We start from the raw sequence: 22336 nt of genomic DNA, 5'->3' as shown, positions 1-22336 counted from the left end.
GATCGCCAACACAGTGTATGAAGGTGAGGTAGGCTGAGCGGGCCCGAGAGGGGAATTTTTATTTTTCGCAAAATAACATATGTTGGAAGAAAAAGAAGAATAAAAGCAAACCAGGGGTTTTAGAAGAGAAAAAAGAGATCCAACTTAACCTGGGGTATCGGGGTATAGGAGGGTATCGTCGGTAAGCAGGATGCCAGGTTAGAAAACGGAAGGAGGTGTCACCAAGCCCAGAAGAAGAAGAAGAAGAAGAAGAGGAAGAGGAAGAAGAAGAAGAAGAAGACGACGAAGAAGAAGATAAAACGAGGAAGACAGAGAGAGAGAGAGGATCAGTCATTCAATCGCGAACAAAGTCGAAGATCAGCCGACCGACCAAAAACCATAATGAAACACAGAATATACCTGAAGAAGTACTCAAACAATTTTTCAGAATCAAAGAACTCAGCTTCACAAGAGTCCCACTCGCCAAAATCCGACATCAACCCCCCAGTCCAGAGGGAGATACGACGGAGTGACGAAGGGATATCGACATCGAGCGTGAACTCCGTCTCGAACGGTTGTCTCGCGGGGACGGGTTCTTGATCGTCAAACAGGGACATGTCCGTCGCAGAAGTAGAGTCCGAAAAGATGGAGCCGTCATCCAAGGATTCATCGTCCTCGTCCTCGCATTTAACAGCCTGCGACCGCCCTCGAATCGGCTTGCCACCCTTCTCGATGGCAAGTCTCGCTTCCGTCTTCTTCCTTGTTGCGCCACGGAGACTTAGGAGCTTAACGACAATCTGGACCCTGTTGCGGAGGGTTGGGCCGGGTCCGCTAGGAGATAGAGCGAAGCTCATCTCGACTCGGCGGCCGCGGGAGAAGTCGGCGGCTAATTTGGAGGTTTGGGTGTTGCAGGCGCAGTTGCAGCGGAAGGACTGAGGTAGACATTGGCTTTTCAAAGGAGTTACAGCGATTCCTGACTCGATTAATACACCGAAGACAACAGTATAGTAGACTGTGTTGAGCTTACCACCATAAGTCCCCGTGAAAGGAACACTCTTAGATGGCTTGTTGATCCATCCGAGAGGTGACATCTTCCATGTCATGGTACGCATCAGAGCGCCTATGGTCGATGTGGGCTTGCCTCCCAGAGGTGGCGCGCAGAGCTCTTCTTCACTCAGACCGGGCTGGGTAGTGTCCCTGACTACCCAGGTGGAGGGGTTGTTTGGGCCGTGTCCTTGGTAGTTTCCAGGGAAGTTCATCTGGTTTCCTGGCATGCCATGGAAGCTCCTGTGGTTTTGTTGTCCGGGGTGGAACTGGCCCATCTGGGCATAATACTGCATAGTCTGCCCTGTGGGGAAGGAGCTAGCTGCTGTCTGTTCGAAAAGAACGGCCGGGTCGATGCCGTGAGAAGTATCCAGTGGGGAGATGAGTTCCTCGAATCCTTGGGACTGACGAGGATGGTTAGAAGCGACGGCTGTCGCATTCGCTCCTGGAGAAAAACACATGTGGCAGACATCTGTCGACTGCCCCTGATTGTTACAGAATGCGATGGGGCAATTGTAAAAGGTGTGATGACAGTTGAAGCATCCTGGTCCATGTGAGTTCCTGGACCTTGGCTCCGGGCGTGCATGGCGCGAAGCCACACCACCCGGCGGATGATGGTGGTGAAGGTGGCGTCGATTCCCAGGCGTCTCGGTTCTGGAAGCGGCCGGACGAGGTACACACCTGGGGTTCGAGGAATTTGAGCCTTCGCGGGACATTCCAAACCCACGACGGCTTGGAGTTTGACGGCGTCGAGGTCCTTCGGGGACATCGAGATGTCCCCTTGATCGGCGAGGCTGTTCATTAGCACCCGGAGCGAGCGGGCCAGTGACGTTGCCATTAGGACCTCCCTGACCTGCATCGGCACTGCTGCGTCGGGAATTGGTGCCTTCGGAGCCATTCACGACGCAGTGCGAGATGAAGCATCTGTAGAAATGGTCCCAGGTGGGCGTGGTAATCGGACAGAGACTGCAGGTCAACGGGCAGAGGAGCTGACGCTTGTGCCAGTTGTTCCACTCCCCGTGAGTTCGAACGTGAGTCCGAATCTTGTCCTTGCGGTGCTGTTTCGTCCTGCAGCCAGGCTTGGTGCAAAGGTATTCGAACTCGGGGTGATGTTGGTCGTTGACATGCCTCTTGAACGATCCTCTATTTCTAGATTCACTGCCACAGGTGAGACACTTGAAATGTTCTCGGGTAGTGGCAGGGGGAGGACCAGATGCTGAAGAGCTGGGAGGGGGCAGGGGTACTTGTTGTGTAGAGTTTAAGAGGCCGAGGAAATAAGTCAGGCTCTGTTGAGCTGCGGTTTTATTGCGTGTGTCGAGCTGCCCATTGCGGTACAGAGTAAACGCATTGTTTATCTGTTTTTGTGACTCGTCAAGAAGTTCCTGGCCAGACCGGGGGCGATGGGTGTCATTGGTCGTCAAGCCGGCCAGGGCCATCCTGCCGACATCAGACGCTGCGGCCATCAGGCCTGTCTCCAGACTGTCCCCGGCAGAGAAAGGTTCGTGATTAATGCCGGTCAAGACATCGTCACCTTGAAAGTTGATCGTTGGGGTGATTTCAGTCATCCCACTACCCACCCCGACAAAGTCTACCGGATCAGCTGGGGGCGGACGAGGAACGTTCACCGGATCGTCCATTGAGCCTGAGGAATTGTTCAGGTCTGCCCGGTCAAAGCTCGTCTCGCTTGTGGTGGTCTGGTCGGAGCTTGTGAGACATTGATACGACGAGAAGTCAGACCCCTATGAACAGGATGATTAGCTCCCAGTTGCCCGATGAGAGGTACAATTAATGACAGCTCAGTAATGCCAGGGCAGGAGCAGCAGTGGCCTCGCAACTTACCCGGTTCGACCGCACAGCTGTATTCTGGAGCGCTTCATGGTAGGACCCGACGCTTCCATAGATACTTTGGGTCATGGTTGCTACCGACTCCGTCAACGGGTCGGGACGATGTTGCTCTGGGTCCTCGTCCTCGCCGTCGGCGGCCCTACTGGCATAGCTTGTATCGTTTGGGTTGCAGTAATGATTCGGATGGTAATGCATGATGACGACGACCTATCTGGTGCAAATACCCAGACAGATTGGGGGGAGGGGAAAAAAAGAGGGTTGGCGGGAGGCAGGAGGGAAGGGTGCTTTATAGTTCAACGGGAGGAAAGGTTGGGCCTCTGAAAACACGCCCGGGTGAATAGTAATGCCAAACTTGAGAGATCAGTGCTAAGAGGAGTCCAGGTGGGGAGGGTGCCGCTGTTATAGAAGGAAAGGCGCCTCCCGAATGCCACGGAGATTTAAAAGCAAAAAAAGAAAAAAAAAAGTTAGGAAAAGAAAAAGGGAACAACGGTCTCAAACGACCCCTTGTAGTCGTCCAGTTGCCTTCTGCCAGCGAAGAGCAGAAGGCAGCGGAGGGCGTACTGAAATTACCAGCGATACGCCGTATGATACGAAGTCGGTCTGAGAAAGGGCAAAGAATACATGCCGCTGATACAATTGTATTTTATCGCATACAATCGCAGCGTGAGGTCATCGCAGCAGCTCCAACACAGCCCGACGGATTGGAATGAAGCAAACTAGTGTGGAGCAGAAGCAGAGCTCGCGATGCGCACAGCCCCAGGACACTCCAAACGCCAGGGCGAGCAACTTGACTCGGCTCCGCCACATCCAGATGGATACACTTGACCGCTGAGGCTCAAAGTGGGGTCAGTTGTGATGCGTTCACGATGTACGGAGCATATAACCTAACGTAAGGGCACAATGCATCTATACCTTAACCGCCGAAGCTATGCTTAAACCCCATTATACTCGATTTGCCCCCCTTTCTTGTATTCGAATACAGATCCACTCCGTCCCACGGCTCCCAGCCGCCTCGTCCCCGCCTGGATCTTCGATTGCGATCTCGTCCCATCCCCTCTGACCCTGCCATGTAGAGCCAGAGAACCTTAACCCCATGCCGGGGTTGAGAAGGCCAAGAAAAAACCATCGCCTCGCTTCCCAGGCTTCACCGGCGTCACTTTTTGAGCAAACCTCGTCGTGGACGAAAGGGTAAAAAGAGGGGGCAGGTCCAATCGGCCTCCCTTCCACGTCCCGAGGGTCAGGTGGGAAGGGAAACCCGCGGTAATCAACGGTAAAATAGATGAACTGTAATATGTACAGACGGCGCTCACCGTCACCGCTGATACCCACGAGCACGATGATGCAGGCGGGTTGGGACGAGCTCGGCAATGAGATGAACCGGGGGTCTCGCGAAAACCGGTGAGGCGAACGGTCGGGATGGTGACTTGTCGCGAACTCGAAACTAACGCGATTGTGAAACTGAGGCTCGAGAACGGGTGGCATCGGATGTCCATCATCTAGGACTTTTGGGCATCAACAGGGTATGTTGAGTCACCCTGAGGCAACCTCTCGCTCGACTCTCGACGGTACGTACAGATATACACTGTAAGATGTACCGTATTTACACGGGCGATACAACACATCAGTCTCCGGACACTGCCCTTGAGAAAGTGTCTAGTATAGGCAATGACATCACCCAGCCCGATGCCCTGGAAAGAAGAAGCAGGGAGCTCGATCTCGGCAAGCAAATCAAATCCACGCGCTGGTGTTGGTCCAGGGCCGCGCGCGCATCCTCGTCCGGACCGAGGGGCTTCACATCCGAATGGAAAAAAAGCACGACGCCGGGCGACCGGGGAATGGCGCGCAGGGCTGCGGCCGCATTGATTCGTCGCAACAGTAATTCTTCCATGGACTTCACAGACAGCCGACGCAGACAAATAGATAGCGCCGGGCGTCTGATGGGGCGTTCGGAGGAATTGTGAAGAAGTGAGGCAAGCCGGAGCGGGCGCAATCTACGATCCCTTCCGAACTGGGCAAAAATCGCGAGGACGGCAAGGGCAGATATGGTGGGCGTCAAAAAGTCCTGCTATGTTGTTTGCCCTTGTCGTTCTCACCGCATCGTGAGTAACGTGACCCTACGCTATTCCTTAGCTTAGGACCCTGTGGGGTGAGTTAGGCATTGCTAATTCGGATAAGACAGGGTTGGTATGGGCTGCGCACTCGCCATCGCCCTGCAAAGGCCGAAAGGTTGTTTATCGCGAAAACGAAAATTTTGCTGGCCATCTGACAGGATGACCGGGATAAGCATTGGCTGTACAGACATGCAACCGTGAGAGTATACTGTAGAGTAATGATTGAAAGGGAGAAAGTAGCCGCCGCGCCGCTCAGTGGTTGCGCTGCGGTATAGAAATTTAGACTGGGAATTAGCTTCTCTGTCATCTTCGAAGCTCGTTCTCCCAGAGCCAATCGAAACCACCAATTAACGAAGTTTTTTCTTTGACCCCATGATTTGCTAGCCCACAGGCCCTGATGATCATAATCCGGAGGGTCGCTCCCACTACCTCGCAGCAGGGTGAACTGCGCCCTAACAGCCAAGACGCCGTCGCAAGCTGAATACTGCACTGGCGATCGCTGGACTCCTCCGCGGAACAATGGAATGGGTATCCTCCCCTCCAGAAGGGAGTTTGGAGTCGTCAGCCTTACCTGGACGCGTGGGCATTGAAGAGCAGTGAAGTCGTGGGGCGTCGATCGCAGGGAACTTTGTCTTTGGGTCGACCCCACTCGATCCGGCCCGTGTTGAACCACGGATGCATGAACTCTGATATACTCCTATGTCGAGGGAAAGGGGATTGTGTATGGACATGAAACAAATCCAGGAGTGGGCGTCGTCGTAAGGTCGTCCGACAGGGGCCATGCATTGCGATCGGCGATACATACGTGTGCGTGCCCCTGACAAGTACGAGTTAAATTCTCGCGCGCATTCCAGCGGTCGCAGAAGACAAGAGTGGCAGGGGGCCTGAAGGTACATGCAAGATCTCTGACCTTAATTACCGGTCTGCCAAAATCTACCGATGTGGGGTCTGTTTCATGATGAATCACTAGTGAAGGTTTTCTATAGTCTATAGTTTATCGCATAGGTACAAAAACATAAAAAAGATCAAAGAGCGGAAAATCCTCAGAAAAAAGATGAAAACACCCTTCGTCACCTTCTCCACTGGGGCAACCCTACCCATGCCCGAGTGAGCCTCGCACCCTCGAGGCAAAAACCCCGGATCGACCGTTCCAGATCTACCCATGAGGTCAGCAACTCCAGTACCTATGAAAATAACGCCCGACCCATACAGTCATATCCATCCATCCAACCCATATGTCCCTCAACGCCTATTGCCTATCCACATGAAATCCAAAAAGTACCCCGCACCGGCTCAAGCTCAGTGACCACTACTTTTGCTCGACAGGCCGGACAGGTTCAGGTGCGTAAAGTGGCCGGCCGAGGGGGATTCATTCAGGAATGCACCCAGCATGGCGCCTTTGCCGGAGCTGCCCTCCGGGACGAGCGAGGCATAGGAAGGAGGGGCGGCGTTGCGAGCGGTGGAGGAGCCGGTGGAGCCGCCGTAGGGTGGTTCTTGCGCAAAGCGGGAGCCCGCGTAACGAGTGTCGGCCTCGGGGCTGGATCGTAGATTAGCATTGGCTTTTTGATTTATTGGAAGAATGATGGATGGATGCAGCTACCCTAGTAGAGCTTGAGGGCTATCCTCAGGCTAGGGATATATGGTTGCAGGTGGATGGGTCTATCGTGGCGCAAGGCCGTAGCTAGGGTAGCTTACCGGGAGCTCATGTTGACGTAGTGGAGACTGAAGAAATCAAATACTTCGCAAAGTAGGCGGGAGAATCTTCGCAGGGTACCTAAGTCTAGTACCTGGCTACCACACGGCAATATACTGTAGGTACAGGTGTACTCGTACAAGCAATCTTAATTGGAATGGGAGAGGTCGCTGTCCACGCAATAGAATCGCGTGTTTGAGAGAATGCAGTGTCGATGGCGATGCAGAGGACATTGGGGAGAGGGAGAAGGAGCGTCGTTTTTAAATCTGGGCAGGCGTTCTCCGTCTCTTCTCTCGCATCTAGCCTACAAGTCCTCAACTCTCAACCCGGGTGTCGCCAGGGTGTGGCCGTGATGATGGCCATCTTGATCCGACTCGGTGGAGTCGGGTGGTCATTGGACTACCAGTGGGCACAGAGCGAAAGTGCGAACTTTCAAGGCGATCCGTAATTCTAGAAAGCTTCCTCCTCCGTCCACTTCTCTGCCCGGTTGCCTGGGCTGGGGGGTATCCAGGCTGAATCTAAATTTTTTTTTTCTTTCTCTCTTTTTTATTCGAATTTTTCGAGGGTTTTTGGAGAGTGCCGACCGAAGGACAAATGCTCGAATATTCACTGGTCCGATTGTAGTAGCTGGAGCCAGCGTGAGATCCTGCTGCGGAGCCTTGTCTGCACCCTGTCCTGTCGCCGTCCAGTACACGCATACAGGAACGCACCCAAGGCGCTGGCCCTGGGTCGTCATTGATCCCTTTGGGCAGTCATTCAATCCAATTATCGACGTAATTCATACCCACAAACCTCCCCCGGGATCCCGTTAATACTTCCGCACTGCATTAGCCCGACTCATGGATCGTCCCGTTCTGACACTTGCATGGAAAGAGTCGGTGAGGTCTACGCCTACGCCTACGCCTACGCCTATGGATGTTCTGGGTGGGCGCGGTGATCCTGAGCTGATTGGAGGATCTGCTGGCAGGGATCAGGATCGCTTAGTGGACAAGAGCGAAGATGTTATTGGCGGTGGATATAGACGCAGTGTGCTAGGCTCAGATGGCAGCCTAAGGATTCACGTAGGGGCCTGGGGCATGATGAATGATGCACTATGGCGGTGATGGCCCTGGGAGCAAAGTCTGAATATTCACCACGCCCAGGAGCTGGTCACCTGGTGAGCAGAAAGCGAGTGCAAAATATGAAACAACGCCTGGGTCTTCACCCTCTCTAAGCCCCCGGACTCACAGCGGTGCTGGGTTGGGTCAGACTGCGGTGGAGCACCGCTCGAACCCCCTTGAGGTGAGGCAGATTGGAGATGCCATTAGTGTAGGTGACCTGATAGCGAAAAATTCAGAATTTATTTCAAATTTGATGACGAAGTACAAAGCACCCGTGAGATTCTCTGAAACGCTGGTTGCAGACCTGTCCCTACACTACTTTAGCAGTAGTGCCGAGTGATTCATCACCATCACGGGGCCATCGAGGCAGATTCGAGCCCGGCACGGAGGAAAGAGCCATTGAGGTACCACTGCCCTGGGGCCCAGGAATGCCGATATCCCAGACTCATGCTCCGACCTGCTGGCTACGACTTCGTGCAACATTCCTGCCAGCGGAGAGCAATTCTGGGCGCAGTTATTTCTCCGGCATTGTGGCGCCGGGGATGGGGGATGGGGGATGGGGGATGGGGGATGGGGGATATGACAGGCCGAATGTGCGTGCCTTAGAAAAGAAAAAAAAGGCGAAAAAGGAAAAATGAAAAATGAAAAGAAATATGTCTGCAGGAAAAAATAAATAGGAGTTCGCGAGGAGGGTAAATGGCCGGACACGAGGATCGGACAGGCGTCGATCGTCCGGGGCCCTGGGAGTTCGCCCAGTAATGGGCGTGGCTGAACCCACAACGCTGTGGTCTTGGATGAGAGTGTATCAAGGGTGATGCAAAGATGGCAAGAAAATGGTTTATGCGAACGTGCAAACCACTGGACAGGTCGGAAATGCTATTTAACGTTCTCAGCTTGAAACCAGGGAAGATGCCCACGTCGCGAGGCAGAATGCGCACCGCCACATCACGATTTGTATGGCTCACGCGGCTCCATTCTCCGCCAACAGTGACACACTGCAGTCGGTCATGGCACCGTGGATGCCTGCTGCATGCTGCGCGAGTGCCCCGGCAGGCAGTCGATGATCCTGCGGACAAGTGCACTACTCGGGGCCGAAACCATTCTCGACACATCCGGCCGGTCTCGCAGCCAGTCATGGAAAGAGCGCATCCAAGGATAGTCCGTCGCCCGGCAGTATTTGGAAGGGCCGATGTATATTGTGGAGCCGAGACTTCATATTGCTTTTTCACCACCACCAATTCAAGCCCGGACCGATCCAACACACTGCGGACAATGTGGAGGTTAGCGAGGACTGGGCCGGACCTGCACGACTTGTCGCCAGAAAAGCAAATGATAGCCCTACCCGCGGATGGGACCGCCATGCTGGGACGGATGGCCGGTGTGGTGACACAACCGACCACAGCCTCCAACCCTGTCAACCCGAGGGCTTGGGCGACAAGATGCCAGCTCGCCACTAATGGCTCAGTCGTCGATCATGGTGGACGGAACGCCAGCGTATTACGCAGCCGCAGCCCACTATGACCACCCTCAGGGACAGCGTGCGATCCGGGCCCCGACAAGAGAAAGAATAACATAATGGAAACCGCCGTCGCAAGGGTCCGTGTCACCCGGCAGAGGGTTCAACGCAGGACCCGAGTTTCCAATGGCCCCAAGCTACCTCGAAGGTTTACACTGTTCAGGGTATAGAGTAGACGCAGGCACCTATGCCAGGGACTCAACGCTAGATCTTCTCTTAGGCGATTGTAGTTTACGGTGGCGACCAACCCAAGATCGTGAGGTTCTGGACTCGGACTGAGGCTCGGACTCTGGGGATGCCACCTGCATCGTGAGGCCTTTTCTTCGTCTAGGTGTCGTCCTCCGCTAGTGTATGACGCCTACTGCAAGTGTTTGAGCGCGGGTGATCCTGCCCCTTCCCTACATTAGTACACTTGTTATCTCCGATTTTTCCTCTCTGATTTCTTTTCTCATGAGATTAGACCTCACGGTGCAATGTTCAACAATCCAAAGCGGAGACTGTGCAATGTGGTGATCTTCCATTAGTTCTTCTGGAGATTGGATTCTTGGCGATCGGCTTGCCGCTTAGATGCACTCCGAACGGTACACAGCACATATGTATGTGTTCTTGTTCGCATACAATTCCGGTACGCCTGGAAATCCGAGATACCCTTTCATTCGAAATACCGTTTCGAACAGTTAAAAAAGATACCTGCTTCCACCTTCCTCTTTCCACTGTCTCCGTGGCTCAGGCCTTCACTTGCCGCTGTCTCACCCAAGTCCAATCGGCCACTCCAGGAACACACTGACCACGTAATCACCACTTCAAAAATTGCTGGTGGGCGCGGATAGCGAGGATTCTATTCTCTGGCTCTTACTGGTCGAGCTGGAGGTCGTGACAGGCACGGAGGCGCAGTATTTGATGGTAAGTCGGTGAGCTCATGTGTGGCTGTGCGGGTGTTCGTTGCGGGTCAATCTGCCTGGATGGTGAGATAGCACTGGACGTTGAAGGTCTAGACCGTATACCCTGGACATCAGTGGTGTTGCGATCGGCTTGCCGGGGTGCTTGGTGCCTGGCGCTGCTGTCTTCTGCTATTGGAGTGTCACGGTTGGAGGCGGTGACCTCATTTCGGATCTAGAAGCGGTTCCCCATGTTGATAGTTGTCATGTGTCCTGGAGGCTACTACCAGAAATGGATTGGTGCATCATTCCTTCGAGGGTGGAGGTCAATATCGCAAAGGTTGGATTAGCGGTGTAGGAGTTGTTCTTCATGGCTTTACTTTGGTCTTATTCTAGAGTTGGATTCATTCGAGGCATATTGGGCCGAAGGTTGCGATGAATATATACAATCAGCATCATATTGCAGCTAGCGTCGAATTGTTATTAGGATCAATCTCATATATTCCACACTATTCATGATTTGACCTATTTATCTGATATCTCGAACAATGCCTGGGATGGTTTACATCCTAAGACTTGCCCAGAGTTTACTGGAGCTTGAATATACTGGATAAGGGCACTATACCTTGATAGGAAATGCCTGGTGCTCTCACATACTGCGGTCTTCAGACCTTCAGACCCGACTCCATTATGCCAGCAGCCCAACTCTCCCGACTACCGTGGCCTTAAAATGACCACAAGTCATCGACCGGCCTAGATTCGACAGACGGTACGCTGATACACTGTGTTCCTCGAACCGCATGTAGATGGCGGGAATGGCGGCAGCCGCCAGTGGCGAGCTTTCCAACCTAGTCAGCCTTGTCACTTACTACTGTTGGAGTAAGTCTGGAGAAGTCGGTCGCAACGGTCTAGAACGATCCTACTGCTGAACGCATCCTACGGCCAATTCTCCGACCCATACAGAAAGTAAAGTTTTAATGAACTCAGAAATTTTTGATTTTGTTTCATTCGGGGAATCTATGCACAGGCGAGAGATGTGCCAGGGCATCGACACCCTTCACGTGTCGTCTCATGCAGCCCAAGTCCATTCCACCCTCGGGTGAGGGATAAAAAAAGCGGCTGAAAACCCTTAACTGGAAAAACACCAAGCAACCACGCACACACCGGACCCAACCCAAAATTTTTCGTTTAGATGTGGGTGTCGTAGGCGATGGGCACAACGGTCTCGGGGGTGTTGTCGGCCATGCTGATGGTGTGGGCGGCACGGGGGCCAACGGCCTGGCGCTTCAGGTGGACGTGAACACCCTTCTCCTTGGCCTCACGCTTCTTGAGGGCGTTCTCCTTGACGCGGTTGATGAACTCCTCACGGGAGCGGGAGTGCTGGACGTGCTCAATGCGGACGTTGATGCGCTTCTCGATGTAGCGGTTGTCGACGCGCTTGTACAGGAGGACACCGACGGAGGACTTGGTCACGTTGTAGACGACACCGGTCTTGCCGTGGTAGACCTTGTGGGGCATACTATATTCAAATTTGTCAATTTCAAGGTCTTTGGGAAAGTCGCGATTTCGAGTGCTGGCGTGGACGGATTGATTGCGAGCAAAGAGGTTGTGTGCGATGGGTGGGAAAATTTCGGTGGTACTGACCCCTTCTGAACGGCACCGTTAACCTTCAGGTCGACAATGTCACCAACACTAAAAAACTTGTTAGATTCCTTGCTCTTGTTCCTCGGTCGTTTCGATTCGGGGTTTTGCGCTCGTACCGGAAGGTCTTCAGGTAGGTGGAGAGACGGATCATACCGTGCTCCTTGAAGTTACGGCTGAAGGCATACTGTTGTCCATCTGGTCAGCGATCAATCCTTCAATATCGGCCCCGGGGGTGGGCGGCAGCGAATAGATCGTAAAAATCGAGAATTCGAACACGTGGAACGCAAACGTACCCGAGTGCCGGCGCGGAGACCGTAGGAGTGAGGCATGACGGCGGTGTTGTCGTTGGTGCTTGTTGAGGAAATTCGACACGGACAACCTTCGTCGGGAGTTGAGGCGGCGGACCCGTGACAGTGTGCGCTTGGCGGGTACCCTAGGGTTAGCACATCCCGTGACCAGCACTAAACCATTTACGGATAGGACCCACCACCTCGCTTATGGACTGTGAGTGTGGATGAAGCATTTCGACTTCGCGATTTTGATTCTCGTTCTCCATCCCGCCGCCAACCCCGACACCCAGCAGCCATGGCTCCCGCTCCGTGAGTGCGATCGAAGTCCATCATGATAGTCGCATTATTCTAATCGGTTTTATCTTTACAGCCGTGTCTACTCCAAGACCTACAAGGTCCCCCGTCGCCGTAAGTGCCTTACTGCGAAAAAAAATCACCATGAAGAGACCAAAAAACTAACTTCATCGCAGCTTTCGAGTCGGCCCGTCTGTTAGTACTCTCCGGCCAATGATCAGAAGCGTGCTTCTGTTTATGTCGTGTGTTCCATATTAACCCATTTCTAGTGACTCGGAACTGAAGGTTGTCGGCGAGTACGGCCTCCGCAACAAGCGTGAGGTGTGGCGTGTCCAGCTCACTCTGTCCAAGATTCGTCGTGCTGCTCGGTATGTGGAGGATACACTCTTGATCGCAATTGGGTTTTTGTGGCCTCGGGGACAACCCAGCGCACAATCCACCTGCTCAGCAAGAACTTGGCTAACATCTCTTCGTCGTTTTTAGTGAGCTGCTCACTCTCGATGAGAAGGACCCCAAGCGTCTTTTCGAGGGTAACGCCCTGATTCGCCGTCTTGTGCGTATTGGTGTCCTCGACGAGTCCCGCATGAAGCTCGATTACGTCCTTGCCCTGAAGGTCGAGGATTTCCTTGAGCGCCGTCTGCAGACCTGCGTGTACAAGCTTGGCCTCGCCAAGTCCATCCACCACGCCCGTGTCTTGATCAAGCAGCGTCACATCCGTGTCGGCAAGCAGATCGTCAACGTTCCCTCCTACATGGTCCGCCTTGACTCCCAGAAGCACATCGACTTCGCCCTGACCTCGCCCTTCGGTGGTGGCCGCCCCGGTCGTTGCCGCCGCAAGAAGGCCGCTGCCGCCGCCGGTGGTGACGACGGCGAGGAGGCCGAGGAGGATGAGGAGTAAATGTCCACCTAAAAAAGAAAATACGGGAGTACGGACGGGTTTCGCTTTGGGCAGTTCTATACTCTGGGATGTTCATGATGACTACCACAGAGCGTCTTATGTATGCTCGTGCATATTGAATGAATCAAAAACAGCCGGATGGCTTCAATTCGAAACCCGAATTCTAGAGAATATTTCCCATTGCACCTTGTCCATTTATGACCGAAATAGTCTCTCGCCCTATGTACTGTAGATATAGTATACCCTTAACGCCTTTCCCCATTCAACCTTACCCATAATCATGTAGTCATTGCCGATACGCTCCTTGCGCAGAGCCTCATCCCTCAACACCGACCATTTCCTTGAGAGTCTCCTCCGCCCCTCTGTACCACCGGCCCATTTCCTCCAGGCCATCGCTCTCCCCTTGCTGCTTCTTCCTTTGCGCCTCTTGCGCCTGTGCAATGGCCTCTACCTTTCGTCGTTCCAGAACCGAGCATTCTCTCTCGATAGCCTCCGCCTCTCGAGTCTTGCGCGGCAATGTATTCTGCACAGCAGCGATTTGCCGATTCAGCGCCGCCAATTCCGACTCGCGCTCAGCTAACAGCGACGTAGTCGCCGGGAGAGGGAGATTCTGTGAAGATCGTGGGTCAGAAGTGTCCATGCCGGCCACTTGCTTCGCCTTGAGACCCGCAATTGTGGACTCCAGCTTCTCAATGGACTCGGGGAGCGATGCGAGCTGTGTCATTTGGAGTTCGACGTTCTTATAACCTTTAATGCGATTCATGTTTAGCCAGCGGACCAAAAAGTCAGAGAAAAATTCAAGGACTCTTACGGGTAGCCAGATCGCGTCCAATCTTCTCCATTTCTTCAATCATCAGACGCGCTTCTTCCTTGCGGGACTTCAGTTCGGCCTTCACGTCTGCCAATTGGGTTTCCAGTTCCACATTCTCATTGTGCCCGACGACGAGAGGCGGCTCGCCCACAATTGCTCGAAGGAATTTCTCCTTTGTGACTTGTTCGAGGTAGGAAAATCGTAGTTTAGAGAAGAGTTCCTGCGTAATTCGTTAGCGGTTGCGACTGGATCGAGAACGGACGCATCGCGTACCTTGTAGTGTGTCAGGTCGGCTTCAAGGACAGCCGGGGTCGGATCATTTAAGTTCGAGATCGAGACATCCGATCCTCTCTTGGAAGGGGATACGGTCGTGTCGCCAACGTCGGATATAGGTTCGCTAATTCGGATGATTGCGAGTTGTTTCTTCAGGTCGCCCTCGTCCTGTTCGAGTCGCTGTAGCTCAGCGAGGGCATCAGAGCCGTTCGACATGATAACAAGGCTCGAAATTTCTGTGTTATTCGGCAAGAATTGTCCAGTTTAGTGTCTCTGTTGGGAAAGAGTCGTTGCCTCCATCCGCAACCGCGTAAACATTGACGCCGCCTTCCCAAAAGCGGGTAACACTATCGCGATGATAAGAAGGCGGGAACGGGCGGCACAATTTTGGTAGGCGCCCGCACCTTCACTTCTTTGCTATGTCCTTCTTGTCGTCCTTCTTGTCGTCCTTCCTGTCTCTGGGAAGGGGATTTGCTGGTTGGGAGCATACTGCCGCACTCAATCCAAAGGCCCCAGGTTTTACTCCCACTTTCATCTCTTCTCATCACCTTCGTTCTCCTAATCCGAATTCGCAATTTGCGTCTTGACATCATGGACGATGATTCCATCGCGGAGTTACTGGCCAAGGAGGCCCGAGAATCTTCTCAGAGGTACTCAAGAGAGGGTCTTCTCGCCTACCAGACTCGAAGGTTAGTTTGGTCTCCAGATACTATCATACTAGTTCAAACCGTTTAATCACCAGTCGCCTACAGACCAGCCGGCAAGCCTAACATGAGGTTCCTGCGAAATCTCTTGATGGATACGGATAGTCACAATACTGCTCTAAAGCGTAAAGAAGAGAGAGAAGCGAGGGGCCGGATGCGCGAATTGAGTGAGAAGAAACGGGATGAGATACACCCCCGAACTTCTGGGAAAGGTGATCAAGATCGCCGGTCCAGCGTGCGAGATTCGGAGAGACGCCGCCGAGGAGATGACAAATATGACCTTCGTGACGAAGACCGAGACCGAGAACATTCGCGCCGCTCACATCGACGGAGCCACCGCCACCGCAGCCGTTCTACTAGCACGTCCTCGGAGCGAAATCGGTCCCGCAGACATCGACGAGAAGAGACTCGGGAGAAATTCAAAGTTCGGGAAACATCCAGCAATCGCGACAAGTACAGAGATCATGACGATTACAGGGACCGCAAGGAGTACAGAGATCGCGATAGACAGAAGAAGCGGGAAAGGTCGAAAGATCGAGACGGAGAGGGCAGGGAACGCCGACGAGATCGACATGGACATCGCTCCTCGCGGTCAGACCGGCGACACCGAGAGCGATCAAACTCGAGTTCTCGCAGTCGGTCCCCGCGCCGGTCCAAGCACACCAGCAGGTCTCGTTCTCACGAACCGGACAGGGAACATAAATCGAGGCACGAGGACGAGCACTGTTCGCCGATTCAAAAACAGACCGAGAGGAAAGAGGATGACAAGCTGCGTCGTGATATTGAAAACGAATCAGACTCTCTTGATGAGCTTATTGGCCCTACTTTGCCGGGTGACAGCAAAGCGCCTATTCGTTCCCGCGGTCGTGGCGCCTACAAATCGAACACCAGTGCGATTGATTCCCATTTTGTAGCTGACTACGACCCTGCTCTTGATCTGCATCTCGAAGATGACGAGCAGCCTACCCAAAAGAAACCACGTCACGTCGTGGGTCTGTCACAAGAAGATGATTGGGACATGGCGCTCGAAGCCTTGCGCGATCGGGCTCGTTGGCGTCAAAAGGGAGAGGAAAGGTTGCGTGCTGCTGGAATGAATGAATCGACGATCGAACGATGGAAGTCTAATGCGTCCTCTTCCGCTGTGAATGGCGACGAGAAACCAGAGCAGGTGCAATGGTCGAAGAAGGGAGAAGGCCGCGAGTGGGATCGTGGTAAAGTGATGGACGATAGGGGACATACCGACGTTCATGCCCAATGGTAGAAATGTTTTGTTCATTATTTAGGGGCGTTTATGGCTGTTTTCAAAATACCAGGACCGGTTATTTGTTGTACAACATCTCAACGGGCGTCAGTACAGTTATTGTGACCAGCTTTGTTATTACCCAGCTGCTATTGTTCTTACCAGTCATTGCTATTCTCTGCTTCGGTGTATTATGGTCATCTTTTTCCATGTAGTTCCAGACCCTTACATCGTAGCACTCATACGCTAAGCATCAAATCACGTGGAGTGGATGCCGACGGGCGGTTCCGCGGTGTTAGTGCGGAATTGCCGCGATGGCGATGGTGAGGGGGCAGTCGGGTTTGACGACATCGAATTCGACCTATTTCCAATGCTTATGCAGCAAATGGTCGCTTGTCTCACTTAAGAACTCTGCATCCACCACGAGCGCCGCCCGAGATTGATAAGATTGTTTCCCACGTTATCTGTCACGTCGCACGAAGCCCACCTAAGCACTATTCAGATCGGTGCTACCACAAATATATAAACTCTATCCGGTGCACTTCAGATCAGACTGTCAAGCGTTGCAAACAAGAGTTTTCTGGAGACGAAAGGACAACAGCAACGCACAACACACGCCACGATGACCGATCCGTTCGCCTACTCTTACCCTTACCCATTGGAGGGGTACGAGAATCTGGAGCCACTGTCCGAGTGAGTCGAGGCCACAATTTGGCATCGCACACGCAAACGCAGAGTTTCCGACCAAGTGACTGACACATTGGCACCTAGCGAGCGCAACGAAGATGGCAAATCGCTCAAGAATCCCCAGCACGGAGTTCTGAGCAAAGCATACGAGGAATTCCCCGATCCTCTGAGCAAAGATCGTCGCGGCGGCTTCGATATCCACATCTATTATTTCCAGGTGCGACAACAGCCTGCAATCCCAGGATCAACCTAGCAAGATTACGATGATTGCGAAATTATGGCGAATACAAATACTAACACGGGATAGAACAATCCCGACCAAGCAACCTACGCCAAAGCTCTCCATGAGCGAATCCGCCGCGAATGTAAGCACGAGACTAACCCAAGCAAGAATCCTCTCACAATTAGAGCGATACTAACACTCAATCCTGAAGTCCCCGAACTCCGAATCTACACATTCTGGGACAAGCCCATCGGCCCACACCCCGTCGCCATGTTCGAGGTGAACCTCTTCACACCGGCGCAGTTCGGCGCCTTCGTCCCGTGGCTGGTGATTAACCGCGGCCCATTGAGTGCCCTTGTCCACCCGAATACGGTTGATGAGGGGGCACTGGAGGATGAGCGGAATCATACGCAGCGGGCGACGTGGTTGGGGGATCGGATTCCGTTGGATTTGAGGGTTTTTAAGTTGATGAGGGCGAGGGAGGTTGAGGAGGAGGTGAAGCAGGGAAAGTTGTGATTGAATACTAAGCATGGGAAGCAAATTAATTTTCGGACTTAGATTAAGAATATCTTTATCATCAGAAATTTCGTAGTAGATTTGATGTTGATAACTCGCCTGGAGGGTATTGGATTCGGCGGTTAACTCGAGAGCGGGCGTAATTGGTCGATCAGGGATGATCCTGTAGATTTGGATTTCATTCATCATGTTATTACCGATGAGAGTAACAAAAACAAAACTCCCTGCATAAATCTAGCTTCAGGCCCAGGACCCTTCTTCAGTTGCCCCTCAAGCCCTCAGCCAAGCCAAGTGATTACAGCAGCTGACCAGCCAAGTCCCACATGATGTGTACCTCACGCTCACCAGGTCCAACCCAAGACCACACCCAAGCACAAAATGCACCACCCAATCTTCGGTTCAAGTTTGGCCGCCTGTTCCTGGCCTTGTAGATCGCTTGCCTACCCGAGACAGTTCGTTCACCATGGTCGCATTCCGAGGTATCCCTTCCAACCCGAAAGGGTTCCTCCTGCCCGGTGCCGGCGACATCTCCGCACCGTTGCACGTTGAATCACGTCGTGGTTCGCAGGTGGCGCCTCAAAATTTCGAAGAGGGGGGTGGTGATATTCCTTCTTCATTGGATGCGACTCAGTCTCGAAGACGGGCGCGGGAGTAACCGCTGGTTTGGGGATCGCACCTGCCAATATCAAAGCTTCTTATTCGAGCCTCGCAAGCTTCTTCACATGGTCGCTTTTTTCAGAATCCGGGATCCTACTATCCATAGGTAAGTGAACGGTTGCTGCGCGCATGTCTTGTGATGGGTGACGCTAACACAGCTACAGATTTAAAAGAGTCAAGGACTCGGACCGCTCCAGGCTTGCTGAGTCCCATTCTGACCGAAGCTTTCAATGCGGCCGTTCTGCGCTATATTTTATATCATGCACCTGATACAGCGGCTACTGGTCGTCGCCCCATTGGCTACACTCCCTTTCATCCCATCTGTTGCTGCTGCGACGGTCCCGCAATATGTATACGATTACGGTGAGTGAACCCCGGGTTCCTATTGCAGATTGATGCTGACTTTGATCATCAGCGCCGCTGGTATGGCTGCATAGTCAAGACCCGTATAGACCCAGTGATCTCCAGCAGCAACTGGTCCACACCAGTCCCCAGGTGAACTGGACGACCGTTGCTGGGGCCCCGACGCCGTTGACGTTGGATAACCTCGACCAGCTCAATGGATCGGGTAATACGAGCGTTTATCTGACGTCGCATGAAGGGATCGATGCTAGTCCGGAGCCAGCCTGGTTCCACGGGATTACTCCGGATACACAGGGACGTCTTGGGAATGGGACTGGGTGTGCAATTGTGGTGATTGACCATGGTAGTGGGAATGTGGATGCGTTCTATTTCTACTTCTATGCGTATGTCAACCGATTCTACCGTCTGATGAACATTTGCTCACTACCGTACTTTGCAGATACAACAAGGGCAACAAAGTCCTCGGCCTCGAATTCGGCAACCACATTGGTGATTGGTATGTGCGCTGAAAACTTCAAAGATGAATAAGGATATCTGATCCGAACAGGGAACACAATATGATGCGCTTTTCCAACGGGACCCCACAAGCACTGTGGTACAGCCAACACGCTAGCGGGCAGGCATTTACCTATAACGCGGTGGAAAAGAAGGGTCTTCGTCCATACACCTACTCCGGGAATGGCACGCACGCGAACTACGTGAAAGAAGGGTCCGTCAATTCATTCTATCTCTACAACTATCTCATTCACGCTAACTCCATGCTTAGATCCCATGACCACACCATCCCCGGCGTCAACCTCCCAACCGGCTTCCTCGTGGACTACGCGGATCGCGGCCGGTTATGGGATCCCGTTCTCAACGCCTACGCTTACACCTACAACACCACGACGCGGATTTTCGAAACTGCCAGCCCCGGGGCACCGTTGGCGTGGATTAATTTCAATGGGAAATGGGGCAATGATCAGCCGCCGAATGAGCCGTCGATCTTTGGCGAGGCGAAGTATGTGGCTGGTCCGAATGGGCCGAAGTTTAAGGTCTTGGATCGGCAGCATGTGTGTCCGTCTACGCCTTGTGTTGTTCTGCCATTTAGGACTTGGGCAGAGAAGAGCAAGGATGCGTGAGATGAGATGAGATGAGATGGGTACTTGCTATAGATGTGTCGTGCTCATCCTCATTGTATATACACTTCACAAGTTCATTTCGAGGATAATTATTCTAGTTATGCTCTTTCCTTGATCAGAACATGTCCATCATTATTTCTTGTCTTTCTTTCTCATGTGCTTGTCAGAGCATTGTGGCTCTGTCCTGTCTGCCACAGACTTGCTTTCGTCGTATATACCTGGGTGCCCCCCAATCCATGTGTATATCGCCAGACCCCACACAGAAGGCTTGGTAACCGCAAACCCTGTAAAACCCCTCCAAATAAATTAATCCGACACAGACACCCAAGCCAATCCGCATTCCCGTCGGTCCAGCAAACTTCTTCCGCAGCCCTCGGTAATTCAGCGCACGCGAGGCCCCACAATTCGGGCTCCACTCTGGAACGTGCTTCGCGGGAGGTTTCTGCCCAAGCCGCACACAGCTTCATGAGTATTGTTTTCGCAGGCCGGTTGTACGGAGGAACGAGTTGGGTTGCATGCTCTGGCACGTCTCGCTGGTACCCTGGATGCGATCCAGTAGTTTATCCGGGGCTGCGGTCAGTCGCGTCCCAGAGACGAGGGTTCCGCGGGTGCGCTCTGGACGCCCCACGTTGGTATGCGAGATCGCGAGCTCGCGTGGATCTATGCGAGGTTATCGGGCCCCTGGATAAAGTGATTAGGGTTGTTTTGCTGGGCTATACTGGTGGCCGCCAGCTTCACGTGTTCTTGATTGATGTTGATGCGAGCAAGGCTGAGGGTTTGTCAAGGACCTTTGCTTTGGGGTTCCTTGATGTCTGTCTCTGTTTATTCAAAGGTCTGATGCGTTCTAATTATCTGGGGCTGATGAGACCCGGACATTTTAATTGCAGTTTCCGATCTAACTGCCAACGCCAGCCAACCGCAAGTTAAAACTCTCGCCCTAATTTCGAGCCGGCCGCCTCGGTGAGCTGGAGATTGCAGCCCCATCGGATGGATTCCGAGTTCGTCGCAGCAGTGGTTCATCCTAGACCCGTTGGAGGGATTTATTCATGGTTTGCAGCTCGGTATCTGATCGCTGATCTCGAAATGCTCTGTCTCAAGCTCCCCGTCATATCGATACCCATACTCATATCCTATGATGCTGATGTCGGGACAGTTCGGTGACCTGCGGACCTTCGACCCTCTGCTACATAGCTCCCCTCCAGCAGAAAACTCGAACAACGAAAAAAACGAGCGCCGATCGCAGTGGAGTCACACCAACGGCCCCTGGCGTCTGTTGTGCACGAGCCACTCAGGGGGTTGTGGCAGGAGAGTGTATGCAGCAGTGTTGGATGAGTATGAGGCGAGGTGTGCAGGACCAGCCGGATTCGTCGGAGCGTCGTGGCGAACCCCCGTCAAGACATGGACGATCGACTCGACAGGTCGAGAATCGGCTCTGGTCGTTTTCGAGGGAGCGACGGTACGAGGAGACGAACGAGCCGGCGCCAAGTGGGGCGGGAGCTGGTCTCGACGCGCTGTGGACGGTTTACCCCTGAATCTCAGCTCGTGCGGTTGCCCACGAGGTGGCAAGCTGCGGCGATGGAGAGACGAGGTGTAGAATGCGTAGGGACAGTAATGTAATAGATCAAGTGTGCCACTGGGGAAGTCCTAGCAGGAAATGCGGACTCGTAACGACCTAAATTGAAGGTACCCTAGGGTAGAAAGTCAATGAAGTAATGGTACAAATGTCAACGGAAAGGTCACAGGTCAGGTACGGCCCCTCCGCATCGTATCTCCATCTCTTCTTCTCCACGCCCTCCTTTCATCTTTGCCTCTCTGCCTCTCTCTTCTTCTCTCCATGCGCCGCTAGAGCCGGACGCTGTGAGCAGGCCCTTTCGCAAGCAATCAAAAACCCCCAAAAAAATCAAAAACCGGGATTGGCCCTTCCCAACTTTCACTTCTGCCCCGAACTCGCGCGAGTTCGCTCTTCCCCTATCTCCGTCCTCCAGTAGCGACGGCCCCGCGACACCCTCACACTGGCTGGGAGCTTCGTGTCGCCTTTGGAAATCCACTCTCACTTCTGTCGACTCTCGTTCTTTCTGTCGATCGACCTGATCGTTTTTTTTGACTCCCAACTATCCACTGTGAAACCCATGCCAACGGATTGAGTCCTCGTGCGGCATACTCGCAGACCCGGATCTCGAAATCACCCCAAGTATTGGACTTGGAATTGCTGCATCTACTGCATCTACTATTTCTATTGCATACTTTTGGATTCCACTTGGATCTGATCTATAGTAAGTCATTCTCATTCATTCTTCATTCAACCCCTCCATGCACGACCCCTGCATGAAGGGGACACCACGCCAGGCGAAATTGGGATTATAAGAGCGGTGTCTGGATGTCACTTGTACTACGAGATACAAGACCAAGGCACCTAGGTACTCTGCTGGGTCATATTAGTATTGCTACT

General features: G+C 53.1%; 10 protein-coding genes across 10 annotated transcripts; 5 read left to right on the top strand and 5 right to left on the bottom strand.

The window, feature by feature from the left end:
- Positions 1-326: 326 nt before the first annotated feature.
- Positions 327-3063, bottom strand: N7532_001628 (putative C2H2 zinc finger domain protein; the record flags this gene model as incomplete). Its single annotated transcript, XM_056614122.1, has 2 exons — positions 327-2717; positions 2863-3063. 2 exons carry the CDS (start codon positions 3061-3063, stop codon positions 327-329), a joined length of 2592 nt encoding a protein of 863 aa, XP_056479163.1.
- A 747-nt stretch (positions 3064-3810) lies between these two features.
- Positions 3811-4756, bottom strand: N7532_001627 (uncharacterized protein; the record flags this gene model as incomplete). The annotated part of the gene is made up of 3 exons (XM_056614121.1): positions 3811-4370; positions 4442-4556; positions 4607-4756. The coding sequence occupies 3 exons, from the start codon at positions 4754-4756 to the stop codon at positions 3811-3813; spliced, it is 825 nt and encodes a 274-aa protein (XP_056479162.1).
- A 1522-nt stretch (positions 4757-6278) lies between these two features.
- N7532_001626 (uncharacterized protein) lies at positions 6279-6685 on the bottom strand (the record flags this gene model as incomplete). The annotated part of the gene is made up of 2 exons (XM_056614120.1): positions 6279-6516; positions 6675-6685. 2 exons carry the CDS (start codon positions 6683-6685, stop codon positions 6279-6281), a joined length of 249 nt encoding a protein of 82 aa, XP_056479161.1.
- Positions 6686-11354: 4669 nt separating this feature from the next.
- On the bottom strand, positions 11355-12139 carry N7532_001625 (60S ribosomal protein eL21; the record flags this gene model as incomplete). The annotated part of the gene is made up of 4 exons (XM_056614119.1): positions 11355-11685; positions 11811-11858; positions 11927-11994; positions 12104-12139. 4 exons carry the CDS (start codon positions 12137-12139, stop codon positions 11355-11357), a joined length of 483 nt encoding a protein of 160 aa, XP_056479160.1.
- Positions 12140-12395: 256 nt separating this feature from the next.
- N7532_001624 (40S ribosomal protein uS4) lies at positions 12396-13292 on the top strand (the record flags this gene model as incomplete). The annotated part of the gene is made up of 5 exons (XM_056614118.1): positions 12396-12409; positions 12471-12508; positions 12571-12589; positions 12664-12762; positions 12878-13292. 5 exons carry the CDS (start codon positions 12396-12398, stop codon positions 13290-13292), a joined length of 585 nt encoding a protein of 194 aa, XP_056479159.1.
- Positions 13293-13608: 316 nt separating this feature from the next.
- Positions 13609-14592, bottom strand: N7532_001623 (uncharacterized protein; the record flags this gene model as incomplete). The annotated part of the gene is made up of 3 exons (XM_056614117.1): positions 13609-14039; positions 14104-14323; positions 14377-14592. The coding sequence occupies 3 exons, from the start codon at positions 14590-14592 to the stop codon at positions 13609-13611; spliced, it is 867 nt and encodes a 288-aa protein (XP_056479158.1).
- Positions 14593-14967: 375 nt separating this feature from the next.
- On the top strand, positions 14968-16341 carry N7532_001622 (uncharacterized protein; the record flags this gene model as incomplete). The annotated part of the gene is made up of 2 exons (XM_056614116.1): positions 14968-15065; positions 15129-16341. The coding sequence occupies 2 exons, from the start codon at positions 14968-14970 to the stop codon at positions 16339-16341; spliced, it is 1311 nt and encodes a 436-aa protein (XP_056479157.1).
- Positions 16342-16942: 601 nt separating this feature from the next.
- On the top strand, positions 16943-17746 carry N7532_001621 (DOPA 4,5-dioxygenase family protein; the record flags this gene model as incomplete). Its single annotated transcript, XM_056614115.1, has 4 exons — positions 16943-17013; positions 17092-17224; positions 17315-17372; positions 17442-17746. 4 exons carry the CDS (start codon positions 16943-16945, stop codon positions 17744-17746), a joined length of 567 nt encoding a protein of 188 aa, XP_056479156.1.
- Positions 17747-18209: 463 nt separating this feature from the next.
- N7532_001620 (uncharacterized protein) lies at positions 18210-18401 on the top strand (the record flags this gene model as incomplete). Its single annotated transcript, XM_056614114.1, has 1 exon — positions 18210-18401. One exon carries the CDS (start codon positions 18210-18212, stop codon positions 18399-18401), a length of 192 nt encoding a protein of 63 aa, XP_056479155.1.
- A 232-nt stretch (positions 18402-18633) lies between these two features.
- On the top strand, positions 18634-19887 carry N7532_001619 (uncharacterized protein; the record flags this gene model as incomplete). The annotated part of the gene is made up of 5 exons (XM_056614113.1): positions 18634-18766; positions 18819-19149; positions 19206-19262; positions 19314-19475; positions 19533-19887. 5 exons carry the CDS (start codon positions 18634-18636, stop codon positions 19885-19887), a joined length of 1038 nt encoding a protein of 345 aa, XP_056479154.1.
- Between the last annotated feature and the right edge of the window lie 2449 nt (positions 19888-22336).

The sequence above is a fragment of the Penicillium argentinense genome (genome assembly GCF_028826775.1).
Source record: "Penicillium argentinense strain IBT 30761 chromosome Unknown utg000002l_segment0_segment0, whole genome shotgun sequence".
NCBI classification, from domain to species: Eukaryota; Fungi; Ascomycota; class Eurotiomycetes; order Eurotiales; family Aspergillaceae; genus Penicillium; species Penicillium argentinense.
Note: the sequence above shows the minus strand (reverse complement) of the source record. Positions and strands in the feature narration are given on the sequence as shown.